Source organism: Clupea harengus, chromosome 20 (genome assembly GCF_900700415.2).
Source record: "Clupea harengus chromosome 20, Ch_v2.0.2, whole genome shotgun sequence".
In the NCBI taxonomy this organism is placed as follows: domain Eukaryota; kingdom Metazoa; phylum Chordata; class Actinopteri; order Clupeiformes; family Clupeidae; genus Clupea; species Clupea harengus.
Window position 1 is genome coordinate 14,830,571 of NC_045171.1, and position 26,044 is coordinate 14,856,614.

At 43.7% G+C, this 26,044-nt stretch overlaps 3 protein-coding genes across 7 annotated transcripts; 2 read left to right on the plus strand and 1 right to left on the minus strand.

The window, feature by feature from the left end:
- Positions 1-21: 21 nt before the first annotated feature.
- Positions 22-5,133, plus strand: spg21 (SPG21 abhydrolase domain containing, maspardin). 2 transcript variants are annotated; one of them, XM_012819403.3, is made up of 9 exons: positions 22-188; positions 837-901; positions 1,135-1,296; positions 1,975-2,055; positions 2,387-2,532; positions 2,700-2,808; positions 3,693-3,800; positions 3,979-4,119; positions 4,387-5,133. In XM_012819403.3, the coding sequence occupies exons 2-9, from the start codon at positions 839-841 to the stop codon at positions 4,510-4,512; spliced, it is 936 nt and encodes a 311-aa protein (XP_012674857.1). In that variant the 5' UTR covers positions 22-188; positions 837-838; the 3' UTR covers positions 4,513-5,133. The 2 variants fall into 2 exon arrangements, with proteins under 2 accessions (XP_012674857.1, XP_012674858.1); XM_012819404.3 differs by having other exon boundaries at positions 23-163.
- Positions 5,134-5,871: 738 nt separating this feature from the next.
- Positions 5,872-16,431, minus strand: ankdd1a (ankyrin repeat and death domain containing 1A). 2 transcript variants are annotated; one of them, XM_031587157.2, is made up of 15 exons: positions 16,340-16,431; positions 15,032-15,135; positions 14,284-14,382; positions 13,674-13,772; positions 11,991-12,095; positions 10,856-10,954; positions 10,255-10,353; positions 9,963-10,061; positions 9,536-9,634; positions 9,197-9,298; positions 8,834-8,932; positions 8,188-8,283; positions 7,770-7,971; positions 6,616-6,747; positions 5,872-6,125 (listed from the first exon to the last, which is right to left on the minus strand). In XM_031587157.2, exons 2-15 carry the CDS (start codon positions 15,077-15,079, stop codon positions 6,064-6,066), a joined length of 1,440 nt encoding a protein of 479 aa, XP_031443017.1. In that variant the 5' UTR covers positions 15,080-15,135; positions 16,340-16,431; the 3' UTR covers positions 5,872-6,063. The 2 variants fall into 2 exon arrangements, with proteins under 2 accessions (XP_031443017.1, XP_031443016.1); XM_031587156.2 differs by having other exon boundaries at positions 5,873-6,125; positions 16,273-16,406.
- heatr3 (HEAT repeat containing 3) lies at positions 16,397-25,963 on the plus strand. 3 transcript variants are annotated; one of them, XM_031587155.2, is made up of 15 exons: positions 16,397-16,492; positions 17,240-17,412; positions 17,776-17,863; positions 18,775-18,872; positions 19,572-19,681; positions 19,964-20,104; positions 20,614-20,933; positions 21,168-21,258; positions 21,492-21,628; positions 22,184-22,266; positions 22,875-23,011; positions 23,165-23,253; positions 23,614-23,757; positions 24,344-24,520; positions 24,979-25,963. In XM_031587155.2, the coding sequence occupies exons 1-15, from the start codon at positions 16,457-16,459 to the stop codon at positions 25,090-25,092; spliced, it is 1,938 nt and encodes a 645-aa protein (XP_031443015.1). In that variant the 5' UTR covers positions 16,397-16,456; the 3' UTR covers positions 25,093-25,963. The 3 variants fall into 3 exon arrangements, with proteins under 3 accessions (XP_031443015.1, XP_012674922.1, XP_012674923.1); XM_012819468.3 differs by lacking the exon at positions 16,397-16,492 and adding an exon at positions 16,532-16,819; XM_012819469.3 differs by lacking the exon at positions 16,397-16,492 and adding an exon at positions 16,532-16,819 and having other exon boundaries at positions 21,171-21,258.
- Positions 25,964-26,044: the final 81 nt, after the last annotated feature.

Sequence of the window (26,044 nt, forward strand, 5' to 3'; positions counted from 1 at the left end):
GAGTAGGTTTGGGGTGATGACTTTTATTTTGATAGGGAGTATCACGTGTGTCCAGTCTGATCCAAGCAACATCTAAAATCTTTGACTGAATCGCGGAAGTTGTTGTCATATGACTTATGACTGCTAAAATGTTACTAATCCCTGGATAAAAGTGGCCTAAAAGGTGAATGAAACACCATTTGATAACGGTAATATTGACATTTGTTTTACCTACAAGGCTTGCTTTCGTCGATGACATCTTAAAATCCTATGCTTTTTCCTGAAATATTTTCTGTATAGTCTAGCAACATCGAGAGTTAACCTAGTGTTGATTAGAGTGCAGTTTTTTTTTTTTTTTTTTTACATCCCAGCTATCCAACTAGCTTGTTCGTTTATTTTTGAAATGTTTGCTAGAGGACACGGGTATTTGCGACTCCAATTGTTTCTATGGCAAATCATCTTTGAGACTAAATGTTTACATGCGGTATCATCATCTAAGGAGTCCGAGGTCAGCTAAGTTAGCTAAATTGTTAGCTTGATAGCTACACTGTTCTCATCTGGAGTCGGTCGGATACATGTTAGTGACATTATTTGTAGCATATTTTATTACATTGTTCACTCTAATCTGTTTCGTAGGCATATTGATTCATCACGTTTACATCATTATTCATTGAGGTAGATTAAAAGGAAGTGGTGGAGTGAAGCAATGGTTTATCTCTCTCTCACTCTGGCACACTAGGCACCACAGAGTTTTCGTTAAAACAGAAGTGGCTCTATAGTTGCAAATCAATTGGCACAAGGTCAAGTTTAGCCAGCTAACCTGAAAGTATTTATTGTGTCTTTTTGTCTTTTGACAGAAATGGAGGAGATAAAAGTGTCTCCTGACTACAACTGGTTCCGAAGTTCAGTTCCTCTGAAAAGAGTAAGCATTTGTTTTATTATTTGTTTAGTGTAGCATGTTTTTTTTTTTTTTCATATCGAATTTCTGTTTTTCAGTGTTACGGTGATTGAAAATGTAGAATAATGACACATGTGATGCAAGCGATGTTATCATGTGAGTGGTGTGTGTTCACCGTCAGTAAAATGGTGTATGTCATGAGATTTAGCAATAGTGTTGAACTTATGACTGTAGACTCATCATTATTGTTGGTGCAGATAATCGTGGATGACGATGACAGTAAGGTCTGGTCGCTGTATGATGCTGGCCCAAAGAGCATTCGCTGCCCCATCATCTTCCTGCCCCCAGTCAGCGGAACCGCAGAGGTTTTCTTTCAACAAGTACTAGCACTGACTGGCTGGGGATACCGCGTCATCTCGGTGAGTGTCGCCCTGTGGTTCCCCATGTCTAAATGTAATAGATTCGGCACTTGTTGCACTTACTCTACGGAATGCATACAGTGGAATTGGCAGCTGCAGTTTTTTACAGAGCGCTGTGTTCAGTGAATCCAGTTTAGTTTCAGTCAATAAATATCAGTGATTTTTGCATTGCGTAATGTTTGTAGTTCATGTATGTTGTTTTTCAGATCCTATCGTTGTCGAAAATAAACGCAATACATGTGTAGCGAGTTTTACGCTGGCTGTGTAGAGTGGGCAGCACTGGGGGGGGGGGGGGGGGGTACTATTCATGAGTAATCACAGACCGAAGCACCCTTTGCTTTGAATTACCCATTTAACCCCCAACCTCCGAGGGTTACAAGTAATCTGGTTAGATATAGGAACAGAGAAGGCCATGAATGCACTGTGCTGTCTGAAAAGGGATGTCTGAGGACTTTTCTGAGAATTCCACGTGAGGTAAAGATGAGAGTTAGGTAGCCAGCAGCCATCACTGATGGTCTGTTGGTGCTAGTGCAGACTGGTTTCTATGTTTGATGCATTGATGACTGAGAGCTAGTGCGTGGGACCACAGGGAGTGGAGGAAGATAATGTGTTTACATACATACTCCTAACTTTGTTATTCCCTCTTTCACTTTTTCTCTTATTCTCTCTCTCTCTCAGCTTCAGTACCCTGTTTACTGGGATCTACTTGAGTTCTGTGATGGCTTCAGGAAGCTTTTAGACCACTTACAGCTGGACAAGGTTAGCCATGGCAACGGCAATCCTGTGATGCGTTTCAGTGCATGCTACTGAGGATTTCTCCTCTATGTCTCAGAAACAGCAGCATTGGCAAAGGCCAACACTCGCAGAAGGACCAGGGAGATGAATCAATGGTTTCCACCTCTTGAGTGAAATCAAGAAGTGACTCCCTGCATACTGCATGCTGAAATAAACCTTCAAACCATTGACTCATCTCCCTGGTCCTTCTGCAAGTGTTGCCGTTCACCACAGATTCTGTCGATAAGTTTCTTGAAATCTGATTTGACATCTTGTCTTCATGGTGTTTTTCTTTTGGTTTCTCGTGTGTCTTTAGGTCCATCTCTTCGGTGCCTCTCTGGGTGGATTCCTGGCTCAGAAATTTGCTGAGTGCACTCATAAATCCCCGAGGGTTCACTCTCTCATCCTGTGCAACTCCTTCAGTGACACCTCCATATTTAACCAAACATGGACTGCAAACAGGTGAGGATGGAATTAACTCCAGTTAGCTAGTCAGTTGCTGTTTCCTTTGATCCACGATTTGTGTGTGATGTGTGTGAGTTGTGTGTGCATCTGTGTGTTTAAGGGAGAGAGAGAGAAAAGAGAGAGAGAGAATGTAAAAATACACTGTAATCTTCTTTCCTTTTTAGTTTTTGGGTTATGCCCGCCTTTATGCTAAAGAAGATTGTTCTTGGGAACTTCGCCAAAGGACCTGTAGACCCCAAAATGGCAGACGCTATTGACTTCATGGTTGATCGAGTAAGTGGCGGCACCCACGTTTGAGTACAAATATTCATTGTATATTAAGCATAAAATGAGAAGTCAGCGAATGTTAGTCAGACATTATTATACTCTATGATATACTGTTATACTCTATATCATATGTTTTTGTTCTTATTGTTATTGAAGGTAATTCATAATAGACTGAAACATTTTAGCAACTGTGGGTTAAAGATGCAGTCCACAATTTGGTTTTGTAAGTTGTTGTTTTGATCTCAAAAGCCAATCATATTACACCCCTTCCGTGCTGCTGAAGCACCGTGTTTATTGGCTGGGATTGTTTATGGCTCAGCCCGTGCCACTATGTTTCCTTCCTGTTGTTTCCAGCACTGTGTACAAATACCATAGTTTTTTTGAATGCAAACATGGAGTGGACAACTACAGGACTGTGATGAACAATTCTCTGAATTTGACAAAAGGTGTATGGGATTAGAATCTCTGACTGTACCTTTAATTTAGTATCCCCAAATTATTAAAGCTCAAGTAGTGATGGCCACCCACTGTGAGTTGACAGAAAGGGTGTGTGTCAGAGATGGCTAGTTGAGAAAGCGAACACAGACATCTCTGGAGTAAACAGTGCCCTGATCAGACATAGATCCAACAGATCATAAACAGATCCTTTCCACAGTCAGTGCCCACCTGGAAGTGTGTGTGTGTGAACTCAATGGGAGTTGGTGTTTGTGAGACATGCACATCCATGTGAGTGTGTATGAGTCTCAGTGAGTGTGTCTTGAGCCTCAGTGAATCTATGCGTGTGTGTGTGTTTTTACATGACGGTAAAACCCAGCAGCAGAGTTAATGAGTCTCATTCCTGTTTGATTGGATGACAAAGAGCTGTCTGTCCTGTCCTCCACCTTTCCCAGCTGGAATCTCTGAACCAGAGCGAGCTAGCCTCGCGGCTAACGCTAAACTGCCAGAACTCCTACGTGGAGCCGCACAAGATCAAGGATGTGGCCGTCACCATCATAGACGTAAGATCTTTTTTTCTCTCATACCCTTTATGAGCTCATGTTAAACACACAAACTGTTCTATGGAATGTAATCTTTGTTTGATCACTTTGGATGTATATGAGCAGGTCAGGATGCTGGGATTGTTTTACAGTGTTGCTCACACAGTTTTGTGTGTGTGTTTGTGTGGTTTTACTTCAGGTGTTTGATCAGAGTGCTCTTTCAAATGAAGCCAAGGAGGAGATGTATAAGCTGTACCCCAACGCCAGGCGTGCTCACCTGAAGACTGGAGGAAACTTCCCTTACCTGTGCAGGAGTGCAGAAGTCAACCTCTACATACAGGTGTGTGTGTGTGTACATATTTTAGGCCTCTTTCAGAATTTGCACTCACAAAAATTCCCCAGATTAAAGTATGTAAGAATGAAAAAGTATGAAAGAATCAGTCCTGTAGGAAAGTCATGTCCGTCTTGAAAGTCATGCTGTTTTGTTCTTTAACAACATGCATGAGGTGTAAGAGGAACTGAAACCTCACCCTCCCCTCTCTCAGTGTCAAGTTTAGCAGAGTTGCCTGGTGACGCCACACTCTCTGTTTTGGTGCTTCTGTTCCAGATCCACCTGCGCCAGTTCCACGGCACACGCTACGCTGCCATCAACCCGGCCATGGTGAGCGCAGAGGAGCTGGAGGTCCAGAAGGCCCACCTGAACCAGAACGGCGACAGCGATGAGGAGTTCTAGGGCTCAGACTGCACCAGCCCCCCCCCCCCACCCCCCACCCCCGCCCCGGTCCTAAAGGAGGTCATGTGAGACCACGGCACGGCACCATGCGGCGCAGTGTGACTGCACTAAAACATACAAAAATAAACCTGTGAACTAGCAGTCAGAAAACCGTGGATGTCACACATACTGTACAGTTGAACATTTCAAACTGATCTTTACTTGGTCCTGTGTTTTTTTCTATGATGTATTCAATCAATGATGTTTAAAGGAGACAATTTTTACTTTACAGGAGAAAATAAAGTATTTTAATAATGACTATTTCTGTAAATAATTATGAATTGGGTACATTATTTAAAATGACCTTAATAAGATGCCATACTTTTTCAACCTGTTGCCTTATGTAATACTGAACCCGCTGTTCTAGCTAGTTTTTTCGCACTTTGTATTACTGGAATTTCATTCTTTCAAACTTTTGTGTTTGTTTGTTTGTCTGTTTTATTTTTTTCTCACTGCCAGCTTTTATATTCTGTATGGAGCCATGCACTGAAACCGTATCCACCCAATGATGTGATCAGGAATAGTATTGAAAAAGTAATGTACATTGTTTCATTTGTTATCAAGTAAAAATGGTTAAGAGTCCATTTTGGTCCAATGGTGATTGTTTTATTTATGTAAAGACAGTGTCGTTTTCATTTAGTTTTTACATTTTATTGAGATTTCAGCAAAGCATACCTCAGTTCATGCATAGTAGAGAAGTGGGTAAACAACTGAGTTAGGTTCAGATATTGCTGAGATATCCTTTCTGCAGCATTTGAGACCTAATTTTCTACAGCATTCTAGACATACAGCTTAAGTACTGAAGTCAATACAAATAATGCATACCAGCAACTGAAAATACTACGCTAAGTTCTAATCATACAGATGTAAAACATGCCGCCCCATGCAAAGAAAACATTTTTTTTTGTTTTAATGGGTGATTCAAACATAGTATCAATGAAAATGTCCCATCCATTGAGGATACTCTCTCTTTTTCCACAGTTATCTATGACAGAAGAGTTGAATATCGTTATCATAGTTCAGTGCATTGGTTAGAAAACAACCTCATCCATAAACAGATGTACAAATGCAAGGCATTTTTTCCTGACGGTTTCAGAAGGTTGACCGATTTATTGCTTTACACTCCAAGTAGTATTAAATAGACAATTATAAAATCTACTGATTTTCTGACCATTTTTACAAAATGGTTACAAAAGCAACTTGTGGTACAAACAAAGTAAAACATCATTCCTCATGATTGTGTAGGTAAACATAAAAAAAGTGTAGCTGTAGTTTCAGGCGAAACTGAGTACAGCTTGGTAGAATGTCGGTTAGTGTAGTACTACACCTGGTTACCTTGGAGGCAAAACTGTGGGCTGAGCAAATCCAACCTTAATAACATTCAGAGTAAATAAAATATCATCACCTGATTTTGTCAGTGCTCATTTTTACTCAGCGTAATGATTGTGCTAGACGTGAAGATGTTGCTATGTTCGTTTAAAAAAAAAAAATGTAAGTGTTCCCAGCAGTGCTTCACATTGCGTTGCATTTTTTCGGCGTGTCTGGGTCTGCGTTGGCCTTCTGTCGTACATTTTCTGTTGGGACAATAGACAAATGTGCCAATCACTGTCCAACCAACATACATACATACATACACATATACTGTACATACATATATATATGTATATATACATATACGTTTTTTTATTCAAGTTGAACTGCAAAACTCTGTAAAGACATTTTACAACTAAATCCCTTGATCTACTGTAGCTCTGGCTATTTGGTATTCTGATCATGTTGTGGAATATTTAATGACTACATTCTAGGGTATTTAGTGACATCTTTTGGGGGTTATTATGACTAAACTGTGGGGTACATGTGACTTTATGGGGTATTTTGTGCCATGTAGTGGAATATTTACTGGCAATATTGTGGCATATGTGTTGACCTTGCTGTGGTGCATTTGATGAGAATTCAGTGATAATGTTATAGGGTATATAGTGTCATCTTGGGGACACTTTTAAAACCACTTCCCCTCATCCAGCGCCACCCTGCTGACCCCTCTATGACCTCTGCGTGACCCACCTGCGAGGTCCAGCCTGTCGATGGCTACCAGCCCCTCGTAGAGGCCCTTGATGGGGTTCTCCCTGGCCATCAGCACCCCATGGAGCCAAATCAGCAGCATCCTGTGGCCGTGCTCCTTATAGCTCTTATTGCCTGCACACACAAAGGTTTAAAGGTACTTCACAGACTCACCTGTGCACCGCTGTACCTGAGAAACTCAAGTGTCCACAGAAACTCACATGTCCACTGCTGTACCAAGAGCTAAGCTGTCCACTGCTGTTTGTGAGACTGACCTGACCTGACCTGCCCACTTTTATCCCCTGAGGAACTCACCTGTCCACTGCTGTTTGATGGCTAAGCTGTCCACTGCTGTTTTTGAGAAGCTCACCTATCCACTTCTGTTTAAGCTGCCCATGGCTGTATCTTACATACTGTCCACTGCTGTCTCACCTGTCCACTGTGAGACACTTCACTCTTGCGTGTTGTTTTGGAGAGGAACCACCATACGAAGCAATTTGTTGTAACAAGATAAGTTTTACTGGTAGATACTGACACAATACAACTCGCCCAACAGACAATCAAGTACAGTCAAGCAAGATGGAGAATGCATTCTGATCTGATACAGGGGATGCTCAAACTTTTAAGGCCTAATCCAGTGATGTCACTCTGGACCCCTGGGCCGCCCATCTATCGATCTTAAGATTGTGAAATACTGTCCACTCTGCACATAGTAATAACACATGATTCTTGTGGTATTTTCCATTTACAGAACTTCTGCTTTTCATCTTTATCGTCTGAAAACTTTCCCTTATCTGTGCCACAGACTGACCACTTATGATTTCTCTTTTCGCTGCCCTTTGTCACAGCCCTCTGTCCCAGTTTTAACCTGCTCTTTCGTCTGGCTTTACATTTTCCACGTGAATTTAACTTGCTGTCTCTGACTGATTTTTTCCATTTGATATACTTCATTTGATACATTTGATAATTCAAATTTATCTTACAACTGCCCTCCCTGAGAGACTCACCTGTTCACTGCTGTACCTGAGAGACTCACCTGTTCACTGCTGTACCTGAGAGACTCACCTGTTCACTGCCCTCCCTGAAAGACTCACCTGTTGACTGCTGTACCTGAGAGACTCATCTATCCATTGCAGTCTCACCTGTCCCAGACTCACCTGTCCACTGCTGCTCGATGGCCCTTATGTGTGCATCTGTGAAGCCCCACAGCTCGGCCAGGAGCTTCCACTCCCCTGGGCCCAGGTACTTGGTGGCCAGCCTCCACGCCACTGAGCGGATGTGCTGGGTGTCCGGCTGGTGGTCCTGCCTGAAGGTCAGCGCGCGGCCCGCCAGCGGGTCAGATTCTGGGTTCAGGTGGTCCTAAGGGGAAAGCAGGATCCAGATGGTACTTCTTAACATGACCACAAACACAAAATGAGTTCTTTGTTTTTGCTCAATGTTAACTGCTTTGCCCAACATTTCAACTTGCACCTTCATACCAGTTAAACCACTCAGACAACAGACCATCCACCATCTGGAATATGTAATGCTAGTTAATGGTTTAATGTTTTGTCAGATTGCCATCTGACGGCACACCTTCTCCCACTTGTAGAAGCGGTCTGCTTTGATGATCATGTCCACCAGGTTCACATGGTTCGCCCTGGCCGCCACATCCAGAGAGCTCTTCCCTTGCTGCAGACAGAGAGAGAGACACACACAGCAGACTTTTTGATCCGTGCTTTATAATGTAGGGGTTAATGTATGCATATCTTGTACAGTGAGTCATTTGTGCTGTAAAATGTCTGTCACAGTAAAGAGGAGAGGACAAACGCTGCTTTTAAGAAACCCAATATTTATCGCTCAAATCCATTGGCATTTATAATCAATATTGGACAGATAGCCATTCAAAGCATGATGTTACAACAGAGAATAATATTTAGTCAGGACATTGCCGTACAGCAAAGTACTTGATATTGGTGATCCTTGCTGAGCATTTCGAGACATATCTGTTTTGAAACTCAAATCGGAATTTGAATGTAGGGATTGCAACACGCATTATGATAAAATTAATTCCAATCCTATACACACACACAGTAACAGCACATTATCTGATGTTTGCGATACTTTGCTTGATTCTTGCTTTGATTCTTTGCTACATGACTACTTCAGTTTAATTTCACTAACAAAAAATACATTCAGTGTCTAGAAAGGAAACAGGACAGAGGAAAACAGGCTGTGGTACCTTGTCAGGCAGTTTGAGATTGACTCCAGCAAGGAGGATCATCTCAGCGATGCCCTGCCTGCCATGCTCAGCAGCAATGTGCAGTGGTGTCTGGAGCCTCTAGAGGGAGACAGTCACAGCACATCTTTTATAGAAATGTCACAAACAATGATCAACCGAGGCATGATAACATGATAACCAATTTATTTTTCATTTGCTTATTTAGGAAACACTTAAATGCAAAGAGACTAACTGTAAAGGTAAGCTATACATCAGAAAAAACACACACCTAAAAAATACACAGAATGTTGCAGTAAGCAGTATAAGATTATATCATCCAGGTGTAGAGTTCTGGGACTTTCCGGGTCTGAGATTGTGACTTACATTATCAGGAATGTCAAGTTCACATTCAGCATCAATGAGCAGCTTCACAATCTCAGGGTGGTTGTCGAGGACGGACAGATGAAGAGGACTAGTGTGTTGGACCTGAGAGCGAACATGAGCCGCATGTTAGGACATCTGAACCACACATCTAAGACAAAAAATGTGTGTGTGTGTGGGTGTGTGTATGAGAGCGTGTATGCGTATGTGATTCAGGATGTACATTCATGGGTCTGTGTGTGAATATGGGTGTGTACGTGTGTGTGTGTGTGTGTGTGTGTGTGTGTGTGTGTGTGTGTGTACGTGTGTTTGTGTGTGTGTGTGTACGTGTGTGAGACTCACGTTGTCCACTGTGTTTGTGTGACTCCCTGCCTCCAGCAGCAGCTGAGCCTCTCGAGGGAAGCCATGTTGAGCAGCGTAGTACAGAGCATTCACATCCCGCTGTTTCAGGAGACACACCAGTTACACAGCATCAACATCACATCCAAATCACAGAAATCACATCCCGCTGTTACGAGAGAAACAGTACTGTTATAATAACATCAACTGTACAACGCCATTACATTCCTCTTTTCTCTTTTTCTGACATCTGATTTGAGGTCATATGAGTTTATGAAGCAGTTCATATGCAAGACAGAATCCTGCTATGTATAAGCTATACCACACATGTAGAGAGAGAGTCCTATATATGAGCTAGAACACATGTGTAGAGAGAGTTCTACATATGAGCTAGAACACACATGTAGATAGTTTTAAGATTAAAACTTGCATTGGTCAGTGCGTTGACATTGCAACCAGCCTCCAGTAGAAGTCTGACACACTCATAGTGTCCCCCAGTCACAGCAAGATGCAGGGCAGTCAGACCATCCTGAGAGAGGAAGGGAGAGAGGGAAAGATGAGAGAGAGAGAGAGAGGGAGAGAGAGAGGGAGAGAGAGAGAGAGAGAAGGGGGGGGGGAGATGAATAAAGGGAGTGGGAGGTTCATTCATTGGTCTGGGCTCCACAGATCAAATACAGATTTCAACTCAACAATTCAGAGGTGGATTGAAGTTTCTCACTCACAATGTTTTTATCATCGATGTCCTCACCGGTCTCTATGACCTTCTGAAGCACCTCTGCATGGCCCTGTTTAGCAGCTAAGTGCTGAGCGGTGTTCTCCTCCTGCAAATATCCCACAATGCAACATTAGAATGCTACGAGTGAATGTGACCTGTATTTGAACTGACACAGTAAATTAAACAAGACACAATAACATGAGGTCTTCTGTGTATACCAATGTGTGTGTGTATGTGTGTGTGTGTGTGTGTGTGTGTGTGTGTGTGTGTGTGTGTGTGTGTGTGTGTGTGTGTATGTGTGTGTGTGTGTGAGTGGGTAGGCGGGAGGTGGGTGAGGGTGAGACCTTGGCCTAGTCAACACTACCACAGACAAGCTGAATGTGTGCGTATTTATCCACATATGCCGGTTGGAGTTTGTGTTTGTGTGTGTGTGCTTTAGGGCTGGCTGCATTCGTTTGAGCATCTGTGTGTGTACATGTGTGTGTATGTGCTTGGGTATAATTATGTAAGCACACATGTGATAAGATTAATATTTGTCTCTGTGAGTGAGTGTGTGAGTGTGTGTGTGCGTGTGTGTGTGTGTGTGTATGTGAGTGTAGGTGTCAGACCTTGTCCTTGATGCTGTGTGCACAGCCCATCCCAATAAGGAAGTCAGCCACCTCCAGCTGTCCATGCTCTGCAGCCAGATGGAACGCTGTCTTTCCAGACTACACACACACACACACATACACACATACACACACACACACACACACACACACACACACACACACACACACAGTCACACACACACACACACACACACAACTGTGTGAGCAACACTGGTACACTACTACCCCTATATTTAAAAGCAAGGATTAAAATGTCTGAATCAACCAAAACTTAAGTTATTGGACAGCTAGTATGAATTATTGAATGGCTAGTATGAGTTATTGAACAGCTAGTATGAGTTATTAAATAGCTAGTATGAGTTATTGAACAGCTTCCACTACTATCTGGGCCAGACATACTGTACATGATGCACAAGTGGTTCGTAAACACACATTCCTTTCAGCATCAGGCTAAGCAAACTCTTGGGACCCAAGTCTTCAATGGTGTATCTTGCTCCTGATAACAGTTTCTGAGAAACCTTCCAATCATTTCATAGGGTGTGTGCATGTGTGTGTGTGCGTGTATATTTGTATGTGCGTGTGTGTGTGTATGTGTGTATGTTCAAGGTGGTGATTCTTCTCTTCAAACACTCTCAGCAAACAGCCTGGTTCCTTGAGTTCCCCCTCTCTGCCATCTATAAGCTGCATGCTAGTGCGTGTGACATCTGCACCCTTGTGTAATGTGAATTTTAAACAAAGCTACAGACTCATTGCTAATGTTGCCTTTATGTTTGAGCCTCGGGTTGTATAAAAAGCCCTTGGGACAATGTGCCTTTGCTAGCGGTGCTTCATACATAAATAAATAAAGAGCTGAAATGTAGCTAAATGTAGGATGTTGGAGAGGAAACCAATCACTTGGCGCAGTTCTGGAGTTATATGAAGGTAATAAACAGAAAAAAAAAGTATACTAGCAAGAGTAAGAATCATTTTATCAACTTTTGCACTATAAAAACCAAGACAAAAGATCAAAGGAAACAAAAGCGAGGGTATGTATGTGTGTGTGTGTGTGTGTGTGTGTGTGTGTGTGTGTGTGTGTGTGTGTGTGTGTGTGTGTGTGTGAGAGTGTGTGTGTGTGTGTGTGTGTGGCCCTCACCTTATCCACTCTGTCCAGTCTCATGTCCTCCAGGTCCTCCATGATGAACTCCAGCACACGAATGTGACCCCGCTGGGCAGCACAATGAAGCAGATTCAAGCCATTCTGGCAACACACACATACACAACACACACATACACACATACACACACAGCACAACACACACATACACATACACATGTAAAACTCATAATATATATATACATTTATATATATATATATATATATGTGTGTGTGTGTGTGTTATATATAATACAGCATATAATACACATGAAATACAGTTGACTGTTACAAATATAATGCATTTATACACATGTAATATAATATATAATACAGCATATTGTGTCGATCTTGCAGGGACAGGCGTATCTTTGGCTTTCTTTCCATAAAACACAGGCACAAGCATTCAGATACTGCTACAGAATGGCAAATGGAGCCGGCTTACATATGCAGACACATTTTACAGGCTCAGGGTAAACAAAGCGAAGACACCAGGGCAATCACACGAGGGCATTTATACAACACACTGACTCTTAATTACTAACTACAAATATTAGGAGCCATTAACCGGAAGGGGAAAACACCAATCACTATTACTGAGAACATTAAAACCAAACTCATCGACCTTCGCGTATGGAACACTGGGAGACACCATTAAATAAACGCAACAAGGAAGTACACAGTTATTCACACATCAATCCCACTACACGCCACAATAACATAAACATATGATACAGCTATCGGCTGCTGTACACACGTAATAGTTCTGTTAAAGTTCAGATGTAAAAGCCAGTCTCACAACAAACACTCATATAACACAGTGCATTCATATTGATTGTAATGTTGAGCAGAACAGGCAGGAACACTGACACTGAGGGGGAAAACACAAGACGGAGGTCTAATCTCTACATCGCACAGTCGGTAACTGTGGACAAGCACACTAACTAACACAGGGGCCAAATAAAGGCATTAAACCGTATCACACGGACTAGAAATGAAAACAGAGATTCATGCTCACATTAACACAAAAGGGGAGGCACAAGAACATTCTAAATCAAACACTTATACACAGAACACTCAGAATCATGGGAACTCTCTGCCTCTCCACACACATACACGGAAGCACGCACCACTTGCACGCTACAATATCTTCCTGTCAAATTCAGAAACAATGCCATAGACCCCCACCCCTTTTGTCTTAACTGTTTGGGTCAGCACTGTTGCCATGATGACCATCAGATGATGAAACAGTGGATGTGCTGACACGGGGGCTGCTAGCCTCAGAATCTACAGAATCTTTTACTTTAAGCAACAAAGTGGACACTCTCTTTCTTGGGTTTTCTCTCACACACACACACACTGCCCTGGCCAAAAGTTCCCATTTGTCACACACATACACACTTTACAGTATAGGTGTGATTTGATAAGATAGCAATTTAACGTAGGTGTCTTCCAATGAAAAGCAAAAACATTTGTTCTGCTTTGATGTGATACCACAGACCTCTCTCCCTCCCTTTTAAGGAAAATGTGTCATTTGTTTTGCTTTGATGTGATACCACAGACCGCTCTCCTTCCCTTTAAGGAAGATGTGACACAATGACAAAACATCTTCCGCTTATCTTGAGACAAAAAGCTTAACAACACTTAAATAAAGCAAATAAACAAAAAATGTACAGGTCTTACTTTATTTTCACAGTTAAGCTTTGCACCGGAGGCCACCAGAATCTGCAGAACCTTTAGATGCCCAAACCAGGAAGACAGCAGCAGAGCGTTCATTCCAAACTGAAAAAAAAAACCACACACACAGCAGCAGAAGTGACACACAAACACACACACACGCATGCCCACATACACACACACACAAACACACACAGAGTACACATTAGAGGTTCTGATCCTGGTACTGGTCGTTCACCCTTAGAGTTGCCACCTCATCTGGAGGGTATACAGCCACCCTCTCAGCAACCCCACCACTCACAGAAGGCTATCAGAGAGTCATGACTGTAAGCACACCAACATGTGCTCTGCACAGCACAGCACAGGGGCTGCATGAAACAGTGCGCTAGAGCAGGCCAATGCTAAAGGGAGACCTGCAGTTTTCAGCTTTTGTTGTCCAATTGTTTCAGCGCAGGGAAATTGGGAAGTGCACCATTACAGGCAGATAAAGCATAAAACAAAGGATATCGGATTTCAGCACACACAAAGAAACACAAATGCATGCACGCTCTCTCTCTCTCTCTCTCTTACTCACACACACACACACACACAGGCACACACACAAACACACACTTACACTGTCAACATCGTCCACCTCTGTGTCGTTTTCCAGGAGCAGCCGTAGCGCCTGCTCATTTCCTGCCCCTGCTGCCCAGTGAAGGGCCTTCCGGTCTAGCTGAGGAGACGGAGAGAGCAAGAGACCACAAAAGAGACGGAGAGATGGAAGAGAGGGGGGGAGGGAGGAGAGGTGGAAAGAGGGAGGGATGGAAAAGGGGGAGAGATGGAGATAGAGACAGAGATAGGGAGAGATGAAAAGAAGGCAGGATGAAAAGAAAGCGATACAGAGAGAGGGAAAGACAAAAGACAGGGGGAGAGAGAGGGAATGATGGAAGTTAAAGGGGACAAACGTACGAAGGGAAGATGAAAGAGAGGTGGAGACATACCAGCATTAGACAGCCTAATGCCCCACAAGGAAACAGTGAAGCCCTTCCACTCCATGTACATGACAGCTAGTGTTACTGAGGAGGAAATGTCTGAGGGCGTTTACTACAGAGAGACGGTGTGAGCCACAGGGCACATCCTGCTCCGCTGGCGCTCAGACGTGGGATTAGCGCTATGGCATGCCAACGCTAACAGGTCTTTGTCCCGCCACCCCACCACCTCCCATGTTTTTCCCACTGGCATTCCCACAATGAAATATTGACATTCCTGATCGGGGGATCCAGACAAGCTCAAAATGTACATCTGATTTTATACGTTGGCACATCAGAGTGGGACTATTGTTTGTCAGAGACATGGAGTTGTTTTCTGGGTCAGTGTCTCACTTTATTTTTGGCCTTGATGTTCACTCCTTTCTTCATCAGCTCCAGCATTCTGTCTGTATCGTTTCTTTTCGCTGCATCGTGAAACTCCTTCTCAGACCGAAGCACTGGAACAAACACACACACACACACACGCATACAACATTGATGCATTGGTGCAGTTTGTCGTTTTTGTTGCTGAAGAAATGTGAGTGGGCCCACAACTATTTTTTTTCTTTCCAGTATAACTATCACTTTGAGTAGTGTCACATCCCCTTGCTTTGAATGCAGCTTTAATCTCCTGACAACATATCCCACAGAGGCCAGAAGCAATTTATACAATCAGAGTGCCGTGTTCAGAGTGAACGTCACCACTGCGTGACAGATCACTTAGGCTTAGGTCAACAGGACATTTAAGATGATAACACATCAGTCTGCAAATAATACAATGCCCTTATAGGAAGACTACACACATTCACACACACATACACACACACCCCTTTTCTCTCTCTCTCTCTCTCTCTCTCTCCATCACAAACACACAGACACACACACACGTGTGTGAGATAGAGACAGATAGAGAGAGAGAGGGAGCGAGAGAGAGAGATTCAGTCTGTTGTCACAGCAGTTTATTGGCTTAATAGGGTAAAGAATCACTTCAGATTGTCTCTCCATTAAGCATATTAATGAAAGCAGATATCGGCTAATAATGCTAGTTAATTAATATGGATAAGAGGGATGTCATCCAAAAGATGAAAACGCTTAACTTCTAATCGAATGATTTCAAACCTAATTGGAGATTATAACGAAAATGAACACTTCTCAATAAATAATTAAAACGGGAAAATCCATTGGCTAATTTAAGCTATGTAAAGCAACTATGCAACATTCTTTGTTTTTATCTCAAAGCAATAGCCTTCTTACAGTTTAGTATGACTCAAAAATCCATTGACTGAATTAGTCAGCAGACCCAATGGTGTCAGCCGCACGATTTTCAATGAATGGTATCAGTAGCCTAGTCAATAACCACTTTGAGTCTATTAGTCTGCACTACGTCTGATCCCAATAAGCAAAATAAAAAATCTATATTAAAAGAACATGGTGTGAGTATGTAAAAAAATCATTCAAACTGTTAAAAATAATCAAACATAACTAGGTTAGAAACTGACGATGAAATAAATGGCTGGTAGTCAGCTCGTCATGCGGAACCAAAGCAAAACTGTAGCTTTTCTTATTCCCATATCAAACATCCATTCATCACTTACAGATATCATCTTCAGACACCAAATCGTCCTCCATTCTCATAAATAACTGATTAAATGCATATATTACATTTTTGGCTTCTTTTTACTGATCGCAGTTATCCTCCAGGACAGGTACAGCTTGTGCTATGCCCTCCCCGCCCTCATTTGGGCACCACAAGCGTACAGTGTCTCGCATACAGTCAAGATGTTTTACGACGTACGACACATCCCACGCTTGACGGTAAAGTAGCTCTGTTTACGGCTGTTGACGCGATTTGCCCATGTCGACATCCACATGGTCAAATTTAGGCTGTGTTGCACGATTGTTGGGAAGATAGAAGTTTTATTTGACCGGATTAATGTAAAAACAAATACTTTTCTCAGAGCTATTCGTTACAGTCGTTTTTAATCTGCACTTTAAGAAACAGACATGGGTAAAGCTAAAAATAATAAATTTAAAAGGCCTCGGTTCTCGGCTGAAGGACTCTCCGTTAATGCTGTGAAAGAAGTTCTAGAGAACGAGGATGAAGTTGAAGCTGACTCTCCGGCTGCTGAACTTTTAGAGAAAGTATGGGAGCCGTTTCTACTACTACTACACCATTTACAGAATAGTCTGGTTGACAGCGCTGTGTATTGGTATAGTTACTGGTTAGCCAGCTAGTTAGCGCGTCCATTTAACAAGACATCAGTTAGCCAGTTTAACCAACAGCCAGTTAGCCCTTTAGAGACACGTTGTGTAAATGCATAGACAACTGTGTCGGCATCAACACAAACGTGCTCCCAAGTAACGCATACAGGTTAAATGTTAAATATTATTTCTCTTTGCAAGCACTCTCTGTTAAAGTTGCATGTCTGTTAAAGTTGGGTCCTATCCAGTGTAACATTATTAGTCTTCATAAGCAACGTTACATAACAACGTTAAAGACACTTTAGTCTTGATGTCATCTCATCAGCGATAGCTAACAAACCTGTGTGTGTCTGCTCTCAGCTACAGAGTCCCTGCGCGGACGTGCGTGAGTGTGCTTGTGCGAGCATCTCTCGGATGGTGCAGCAGAGTCAGACCATCCCTAGCTTCCTCCAGCGGGACGCGGTGCGTCGTCTCGGACCACTGCTGCTTGACAGCTGCGTGGCTGTTCGGGAGACCGCGGCAGGAGCCCTCAGGTGGGTGTCTCAGTCTGTGTCTATACTTTCCAAGGACTGAAAGAACTGCGTATTTAAGTTTTTGTGAGAAAGTTTGTCAGTGAGTGTGTATCTGAGAATGTGTGTATACATTGCGCCATGTGTATGCTTGAAATGACTACTTCCATATATATGTTCTTAAGAGGACCAGATTACATTGTTTACAGACACAAACATAAACATACACACTTCTCATATCCTCTCTATGTCTGCGAAGTGCTGTTACGGGAATCTAGCATCTACCAGCCCCATAAGGCTGAGCGTTACAATGAGCAAGATTGAAAAGTATCAAAATGGGCTCAACAACAGCTGCAGCACAGACCTGTGTGTTGTGTTTCTGGACAGGAACCTAAGTGCATGTGGGAGTCCCGAGGTGTGTGAGGACATGGTGAGACAGGACATCCTGACGCCTCTCATCACCCTGCTCAGGGAGGTAAGCAAAGCCTGTGTGTGTGTGTGTGTGTGTGTGTGTGTGTTTGTGTGCACGTGCATGCACACGCGTCGTCTGTGCTTATGGTAGGTATGCATGTGTAGCAGTAAACTTTACTCTCAAAGCCACAAAACTTTTACTACTAGGGACCAATGGTGGTTTCCATGACTACCTTAGCATCCATGCTTGAGCACCTAGCAAAGGTGATTGCCACTCAGCATCCATGCAGAAGGATCTAAATTCCATCTCTGAGATTGTGTGTCTGAGGTCTTAGTAAAGGCAGAGGCCTCCACATGTCTATGGGATTCACCTCAGAATGGGTTTTAAATACAGGAAATACAGGCTACACAGTATCTGTTCTGCCCATCTTAAGGGCTCAATATACTTCTACAACTCCATTTCTCAGTGGTTTTCATTTCATTTCATGGACTCGTTTTCATTTATGGTTCTCCGACGGTTGTGGGCGGACCAAACTCCGAAGATGGTCGTATTTGTATATAAAAGTTGTTTGTTTGACTTTTTTGCTTAGATTTTTTAAGAGTTACAGAGAAATAGACACTGAAAAATACGTCTGAGGGGATTTGCTAGGTGTCTGAGCCAGCTATCTAATGTTGGCATACTACTACCCACAAGGTAAACAGCGATGTATTGACGGATTGACAGAGGCGGATAGTTAAAAAAATTGGGAGGTGCACGTCAGGCCACGGAGAGGGTTTGCCACGACGGAGAGGGCTCTCTGTGTCTCCGTTAACGGACGACCATAAATTGTGCTTTAGACACATGAGACAGCAGTGAAACTCTTCACCAAACTCACTCACACACACTGTACCCCCTCTTTAGAGGCATTGCCCATGCAATGATTTGGGTGATATTTGGTGTTCTGTCTCAGATAATTGTTGGCTTCTTGCCCACAGTGCTGCTCAGGCTTTGACGTTAATCCTTCCCCGAAGAACTTGAAGAGCACAGTTGAAGACGTGGCCAACGAGGCCATCAATCTGCTGTGGAACCTGTGGTACGTACCCCCTCCTTAGACCCCTGGGTGGAACAGATGGCTAAACACACTGAGGAGGAAATGAAAAAAAAAAACCCTCACATTTATTAAAGTAACACTGGAGTTTCTGGAGCCGCCAGGTAGGGGGCTACTTTCTGTTGGACTATTCAGTAACTTATTTGCTGTCTTGCTTTGTCTTGTATTGCACTTGCTTGATGTTTGACTGTGTTAGGAAAGTTGTTGACTCGCTAGTTTGTCATAAACAAAGTAAGCACATTTCAACAGGTTTCGCTAAGTTTAGCCGCTAGCAAGACATCTCGTTAGCGATGTTAGCAAGCTTCTTATAACACGCTTGGACATTGATGCTAGTAATAAGTGCTCTCGCGTCGGCTTCTTTGTAATGTTATTGTGATAGCTATGTTGGCTAGCTTGCCAACAACTCTCCTAACACAGTCAAACATTAAGCAAGTGCAACACAAGACAAAGCAAGACAGCAAATAAGTTACTGAATAGTCCAGCAGAAAGTAGCCACCTACCTGGCAGCTCCAGAAACTCCATAGTGTTACTTTAAGCATAGTTAGTGGCATTGTGATTGTTGAAAACAATTCAGTTCATCCAGCATTTTAATGATCGTTGAAAAACTCAATACTAAAGCCTTATTAGTTCACCAACACAGCAGTTTCTGTTCCGTGTGTGTGTGTGTGTGTGTGTGTGTTACAGTGAGAACAGCAGTCAGGCCGTATCACTGTTCAATAAAGCGGGGCTGTTGGACGTGCTGGTTTTGTGCCTGGAGAGACATGAGCAGAAGGTGGAGCTAGCTCTCTCTGCTGGTAAGACACTGCAAAAACATCACATGTTGTGTCATAGTGCCATAAGTCAAGTAACCCTCCCCTCTATGCTGTTTGGTTGCAATCCACATACATGCTGTGCTGAGTTCAACATAATGGAGAATATAGTATATAAAAAAATGTATACTGATGTATTGTTGCAAAAACATTTTTGTCCACCCTTATCTACCAAAAGTCAAAGCAGCCCTGCAAATAATGTTTTGTTTGTTGGTCTGTGTACACGTGTGTGTGTGTGTGTGTGTGTGTGTGTGTGTGTGTGTGTAGCCCAATGCTTACACACGGTGACAGAGGAGAACGCGGAGCTGTTGGGAAGTGTGAACGTGGCCGTGCTGTCGGCCCTGGAGGCTGTGCTTCTCTCCACACACCCCGACATGCAGCACACACTTCTGCGCACACTGGCTGCAGGTGAGACACACGCATTCTCATGGCTGGCTATATATACACACACACACACACACACACACACACACACACACACACACACACTCAAACTGAATTAAATGAATCTCAGCATCACAAGACTCGCTATGTAGATAGATTTATGACTCTAAAACCAACATTTAGCTCCCCAGAATGAAGGTCCCTACTCTAAATGGCATTTTTATCCACAGAGGTGGTGATGTAGACCCCTACTGAATTACATTTCTAATAGATATGTCACCCTAAGTCACATTTTTCAACGTTAAGTCAAAACTGAGAGCACAGTCATTTTATGTTTTGTGTTATCTGGCTTGTCTGACAGGAAAGATATATAAGTCTGATGTGTGTGTTTACTAGCTCATGATTGACGTTATTCTTTCTTGTCATCCCTCTCTCTGTCTCTTTCTCTCTCTCGCTCTCTCTATCTGCTTGCCTCTCTCTGTGTGTGTATCTCTCGCTCTCTTTCCCCTTCTCTGTCTCCCCCTGCTGGCCAGGCTCATTATGGAACCTGAAGAACAGTATCCCAGTGGGGCGTCAGGCCCAGACTCTGAGCGCCCTCGTGGCCACTCTCTCAGCCAGCCTGGACCTGGACGGCGCAGCACTGATCCCAGACCTGCTGCAGGCCGAGGCCGCTCGCCACGCAAACGATGCCGCCCACGCTGGAGACCAGAGGGCGGAGAGCCCCGAGGAGCACCATCACCTGGCCAACGGAGCAGAGGAAGAGATGGAGGAGATGGAGGAGGAGGAGGGGGAGGAGAGGGTGAACGGAGGACACACGGCGAGGAAGAATAAAGACTTCTCTGACCTGCTACCGGTAAGTGAGAGGATGAGTGCTTAGGAGTCCTGCTCCATCACTGGTTTATTATTTCCCTCACTGATTTGCTACGTGCGAGAAGTGAGAGAACAAGTAATTAGTCAAGTGCAAGTAGTGGTTAATGGTTCTCCTATTAGAGATTTTTCTATTGATGATTTCTTGCAGAAGTTCTTTTTGCTTAGTCTATTTATAGCATTAATGTGTGTCTGTGTGTGGGTGTGTGTGTGTGTCCAGCAGGGAAAGGAGGAGCTAAGGGAAGCTACAGCACTGCTCTTGTCTCAGCAGACGTCGCTGGAGGTCATCGTCAACATGTGCTGCTCAGACGGTGAGGCGAGTGTGTGTTTGGAAGTGTGTACAAGGCTGAATTTAAAGATGCCTGGAGGGTACTGCTCTCAAAAGAGGGATTCTGTGTGTGTGTGTGTGTGTGTGTGTACGCATGCGTGCATGCATGCATGTTTGGAGATGTTTTGTTTGAAGGCTGTTTTTGAAGGGTGCTGTTCATTCATTATGTGTGTGTGTGTGTGTGTGTGTGTGTGTGTGTGTGTGTGTGACCTGCAGACCCATCTGATGATGAATGGGAGGAGATGTCGAGTGGTGATGAAAGTGAGGCTTGTGAAGTAGGCAGTCTGCAGTCTCCCCTCTGCCTCTCCGCTGAAGTCCACAGTGCCCTAATACACCACTGCATCCCTCAGAAGGTAAGAGACACACACACACACACACACACACACACACACACACACACACGCACACACGCACACACACACTCACTCACTCACTCACTCAGATACACACACACACACACACACACACACACACACACTCAGACACTCACACACTCACACTCTGTCACTCTCTCTGTCTGTCTGCTGATGTCCTCAGTGCCATAATACATTACAGCATCCTTCAGAAGACAAAAAAACACACACACTCATACTCTTATACGGTAGGCTTATACTTTCCTGCCTACTTGCCATGAGTGCTTCATGTCCCCAAATCCTTCCTCCTGTCATATTTCTCTCTGAACACGAGTCAGTGTCTGTTGCGTGTTTATACTGTATGTTTCTGTCAAGTCGTTTGGGCTAAATTTGGTATAGCTCTGCCTAATGTCAAAACACTTGGTACTTGCCAGGACATATATCCTCTTCCTGTTCATAATATTACACAGAGATATATATTTTATTTATTATAGAACACTAAGGCACACTGCTATGAAATAATCTGTGTGTTTGTGTGTGTGTGTCTGTCTTCAGGTTCTGAAGAAGGCAGAGTTTCCCAGTCCTGCTGCAGTGGATGCCTGTGGGAGAAACTCATCATGGAAGAGTCTGATCAAAAAGTACTTCTTCCTCCTTCCTGTAGTAATACATATGTAGTCCTGTAGTACCATCAGAGACCAATCACTAACGGGGAAATTAATGGGGGAATCAGGGAGGGGGAATCCGTAACGCTAAACTTGGCAGATTATAACTGGAGGTGCTGCCATGTATTATATACAGTCAATCACATTGTTGGAAATGTCATACCTGACGTTTCACCTCAACTGAAAGTTCTGTTTATTTCCACCGTAACCATAGCAATAGCTGCCCCCTGAAATTTGGTGCATGCGCAGTGAGCAAGTCAACACAAAGAATAAAGTATTTTTTAGCCTTAGCCAAGTGGCGAGATTTTGGAAGCACTGACCGAGTCTTGCAGTAATATTTAACACTGAACACTGAAGTCCTACAGTTGTACTCGCTTGATTTTGCAGCACTGATTCTGCAGTCATTGCACTCCTCAGTTTTCCTGCTTACTAGAATTTGACATTAATTAACCTTTAGCTATCCAGCACAGAACATTAACTTGACCATTTTAATAGGCTGTCTCTGCACAGGTTTGTACTCCTAATGTGAAGAGCCACGTCAGGCTAGTCTTCCTATTGACCATCCCTATGTTATTTTGACCCAGAATGCACCGGGTGCAGTGCCGGGCCCTGACCTGTCTCCATAACATCCTAGCTACCATGGATACGGAACCTCTGGGTGGGGTTGCAGGTCTGCAGATGGTGGCTCAGCACCTGGCCAGCTTGGTGTTCAGCTCTGCAGGTCAGTACCTCGGTCACACACACACACACACACACATTAGACACACCACACTCACACATACGTTCACATCTCAACCACACACACTTGTGTGTGTTGTGCATTCTGCTGCGCGTGTGTGTGAACGCTCCTTATTGGTGTGTGTGTGTGTTGTAGAGGTTCTGAAGGAAGAGGAGTTTCTGGAGGCAGTAACCAGTGCTCTGCGTTCACTGCTGCAGATCATGGCCTCCAAAAACATCCCACAGGTGAGACCCACAGCATCAACCAGCTGCTCATTGGCTACCAGTCAGAAACACATCACATTATCCTGCCTCTCATTGGCTACCAGTCAGAAACCCCATCACATCAACCAGCTTCTCATTGGCTACCAGTCAGAAACCATCACATCACCCAGCTTCTCATTGGCTACCAGTCAGAAACCATCACATCACCCAGCTTCTCATTGGCTACCTGTCAGAAACACATCACATCATCTTTCCTCTCATTGGCTACCAGTCAGAAACACATAGCATCTATGAACCTTTCGTTTAGATGCTTCAGGACCTTCTTGTTTAGAGGCTTACCATGCTCTCTGTATGTGTGTGTCTTTGTGTGTGTTTGATCAGTGTATGAGTCCTCAGCAGCTGATGGGTGTGTGTGAGGCGGCGACGCGATGTGACGTGATGAGTGTGAGGGTGAACGCTCTCGCCATCCTGGGGATCACAGGGAGCACTCTGGCCAAGGAGACGGGGTCAGCAGACACACTACAGGTATGACACACACACACACACACACACACACCCACACACACACACAGAGAAAACTATCCAGTCAGCAGACACACTACAGGTATCACACACACAGACACACACACACACACACAGACACACACACACACACACAGACACACACACACACACACAGACACACACACAGACACACACACACACACACACACACACACAGACACACACACACACACAGAGACACACACACACACAGAGACACACACACACACAGAGACACACACACACACAGAGACACACACACACACACACAGAGACACACACACACACACAGAGACACACACACACACACAGAGACACACACACACACAGAGACACACACACACACAGAGACACACACACAGAGACACACACACAGAGACAGAGACACACACACAGACACACACACAGACACACACACACACACACACAGACACACACAGAGAGAGAACACTGTCCAGACAGACAGACAGACAACACTGTCCAGTCAGCAGATACATGACAGGTATGATGCACGCACGCACACACACACCAGATTAGATTTTTTCTTCTGTGTCTTTTTCTCTGGCAGATGATCGGGACAGCCCTACTCTCTGTGGCCTCTAAGGACTCTAACCTTGTGGTGTGTGGGGAGGCTCTGGACGCGCTGTTCGACGTGTTTGCCGACGGGGCCGAGGCGGAGAAGGCCGCCAGGAACATCCACCTGCTGGCCGCCCTCAAGGCCCTGCAGCCCGTGTTCAAATCCAAGGTGAGGCCCCGCTCACGCACCACTGCGCAGACAACACCGCTAGTCTTCACGGCCCTGTGCAGAAGTGGGGTCTGGAGAAAGCGAGAGGTTTCTGTGTCTGTCGTCTATTCCTCTGAGAACACACTGCAAACTACAGTCCAATGCCAAACTGGCCCACCATCAGTTTCAGTGAAGGAGTTCAAGGAAAGCGAAGACTAGTTTATTTATGGAGCCCAATTCATACACATTGGTGCTTTACAAATGACCAGATAGAGGAACGTGGAAAAATTCAAGATTAAAAAGGAAGAATACATCAGCTAAAAGAACTGGAAAAAAACTATTGTGTATTATAAATCTGTTCTGAGAACAGTTGGGTTTTGTTGAGTTCGGTCATACGTCAGACATTAACACTCAACTGTGTGTGTGTGTGTGTGTGTGTGTGTGTGTGTGTGTGTGTGTGTGTGTGTTCCCTTCCCCAGCTGCGTAAGGAGGGCAAAGGCAACTACAGTCCGGAGCAGCTGTGTGTGCTGGACAACATCAAGGTGAACCTGCGCAGGTTCATCGGCTACCTGGAGACACTGAAGAAGAACTGAAGCGTCTGACTACTCTCTCTCCCCTGCCCAACCTACCTGATGGACTGACCTCTGGGTGACCTCTAACAGGGGCATAGGAAACAGCCGATCAACCTGATCATCCCTCTGGACATTTACAAACACCTGAATGATTTCATTTAGTTTTCGTTTAGTCTTGGTCTTTCTTGTTTGATAGAGATGTTGACTAATGTTTTTATAATTTTTTTATGAGTGTGTTTTAAAAGTATCTAATAAGGACTAAAGGGGATAATGTGGTTCTTTGTATCATGTTTGGATTTAAACAAAATTATTTTCAAATTGTATTGTATTGTATTCAAATTAAGACATTACGGATGTCTTGTTACTTTACAGCCATATCGATCCAGACATGTATTACTTTGACAAAGATGTACTGATTGATAAAAAAAAAAAACATCAGTTAAAACCAGAGCAAAGCACTCCTTGTTTTTATTTAACTGTCATTTTGTTGTGGCAGTCAAATAATATTTGAGCAGTTATGTTATGTGAGCTTACCCTTCAGAAGCTGTAAGGGACCAGTGTCAACATTAAGGTATGTGACACATACACACAAATTCATAGTGTAGGTTTGAACAGTACAGTTAAAAGTAGCATCAAAATTGAATCATGAACCTCACAATTATTAAAAGCAATAGCAATTACTATAATTTAAAGCCATTTTACTAAAAGTCCTTGTAGAGTATTAAAGTTGTTTTATAGTGAAGGGAAACTATGAACTAATTTGTGACTAATAGGTATACATTGATGGACTGATGCAGTCTGCCTATGTACTGCATGTTCAGTTTTAAAGGGTGTACAGGTCTCTCAGGAGTGTGTGTGCTGAGTTCACACCATTAAAGGACTTCTTTGTGGTTCCGCTAGTCCCTTTTGTACAGTACAATAGCACACAAACGAGTCTCGCTTCAAGTCAAGCGTCTTTAATGTAGTGTATGGA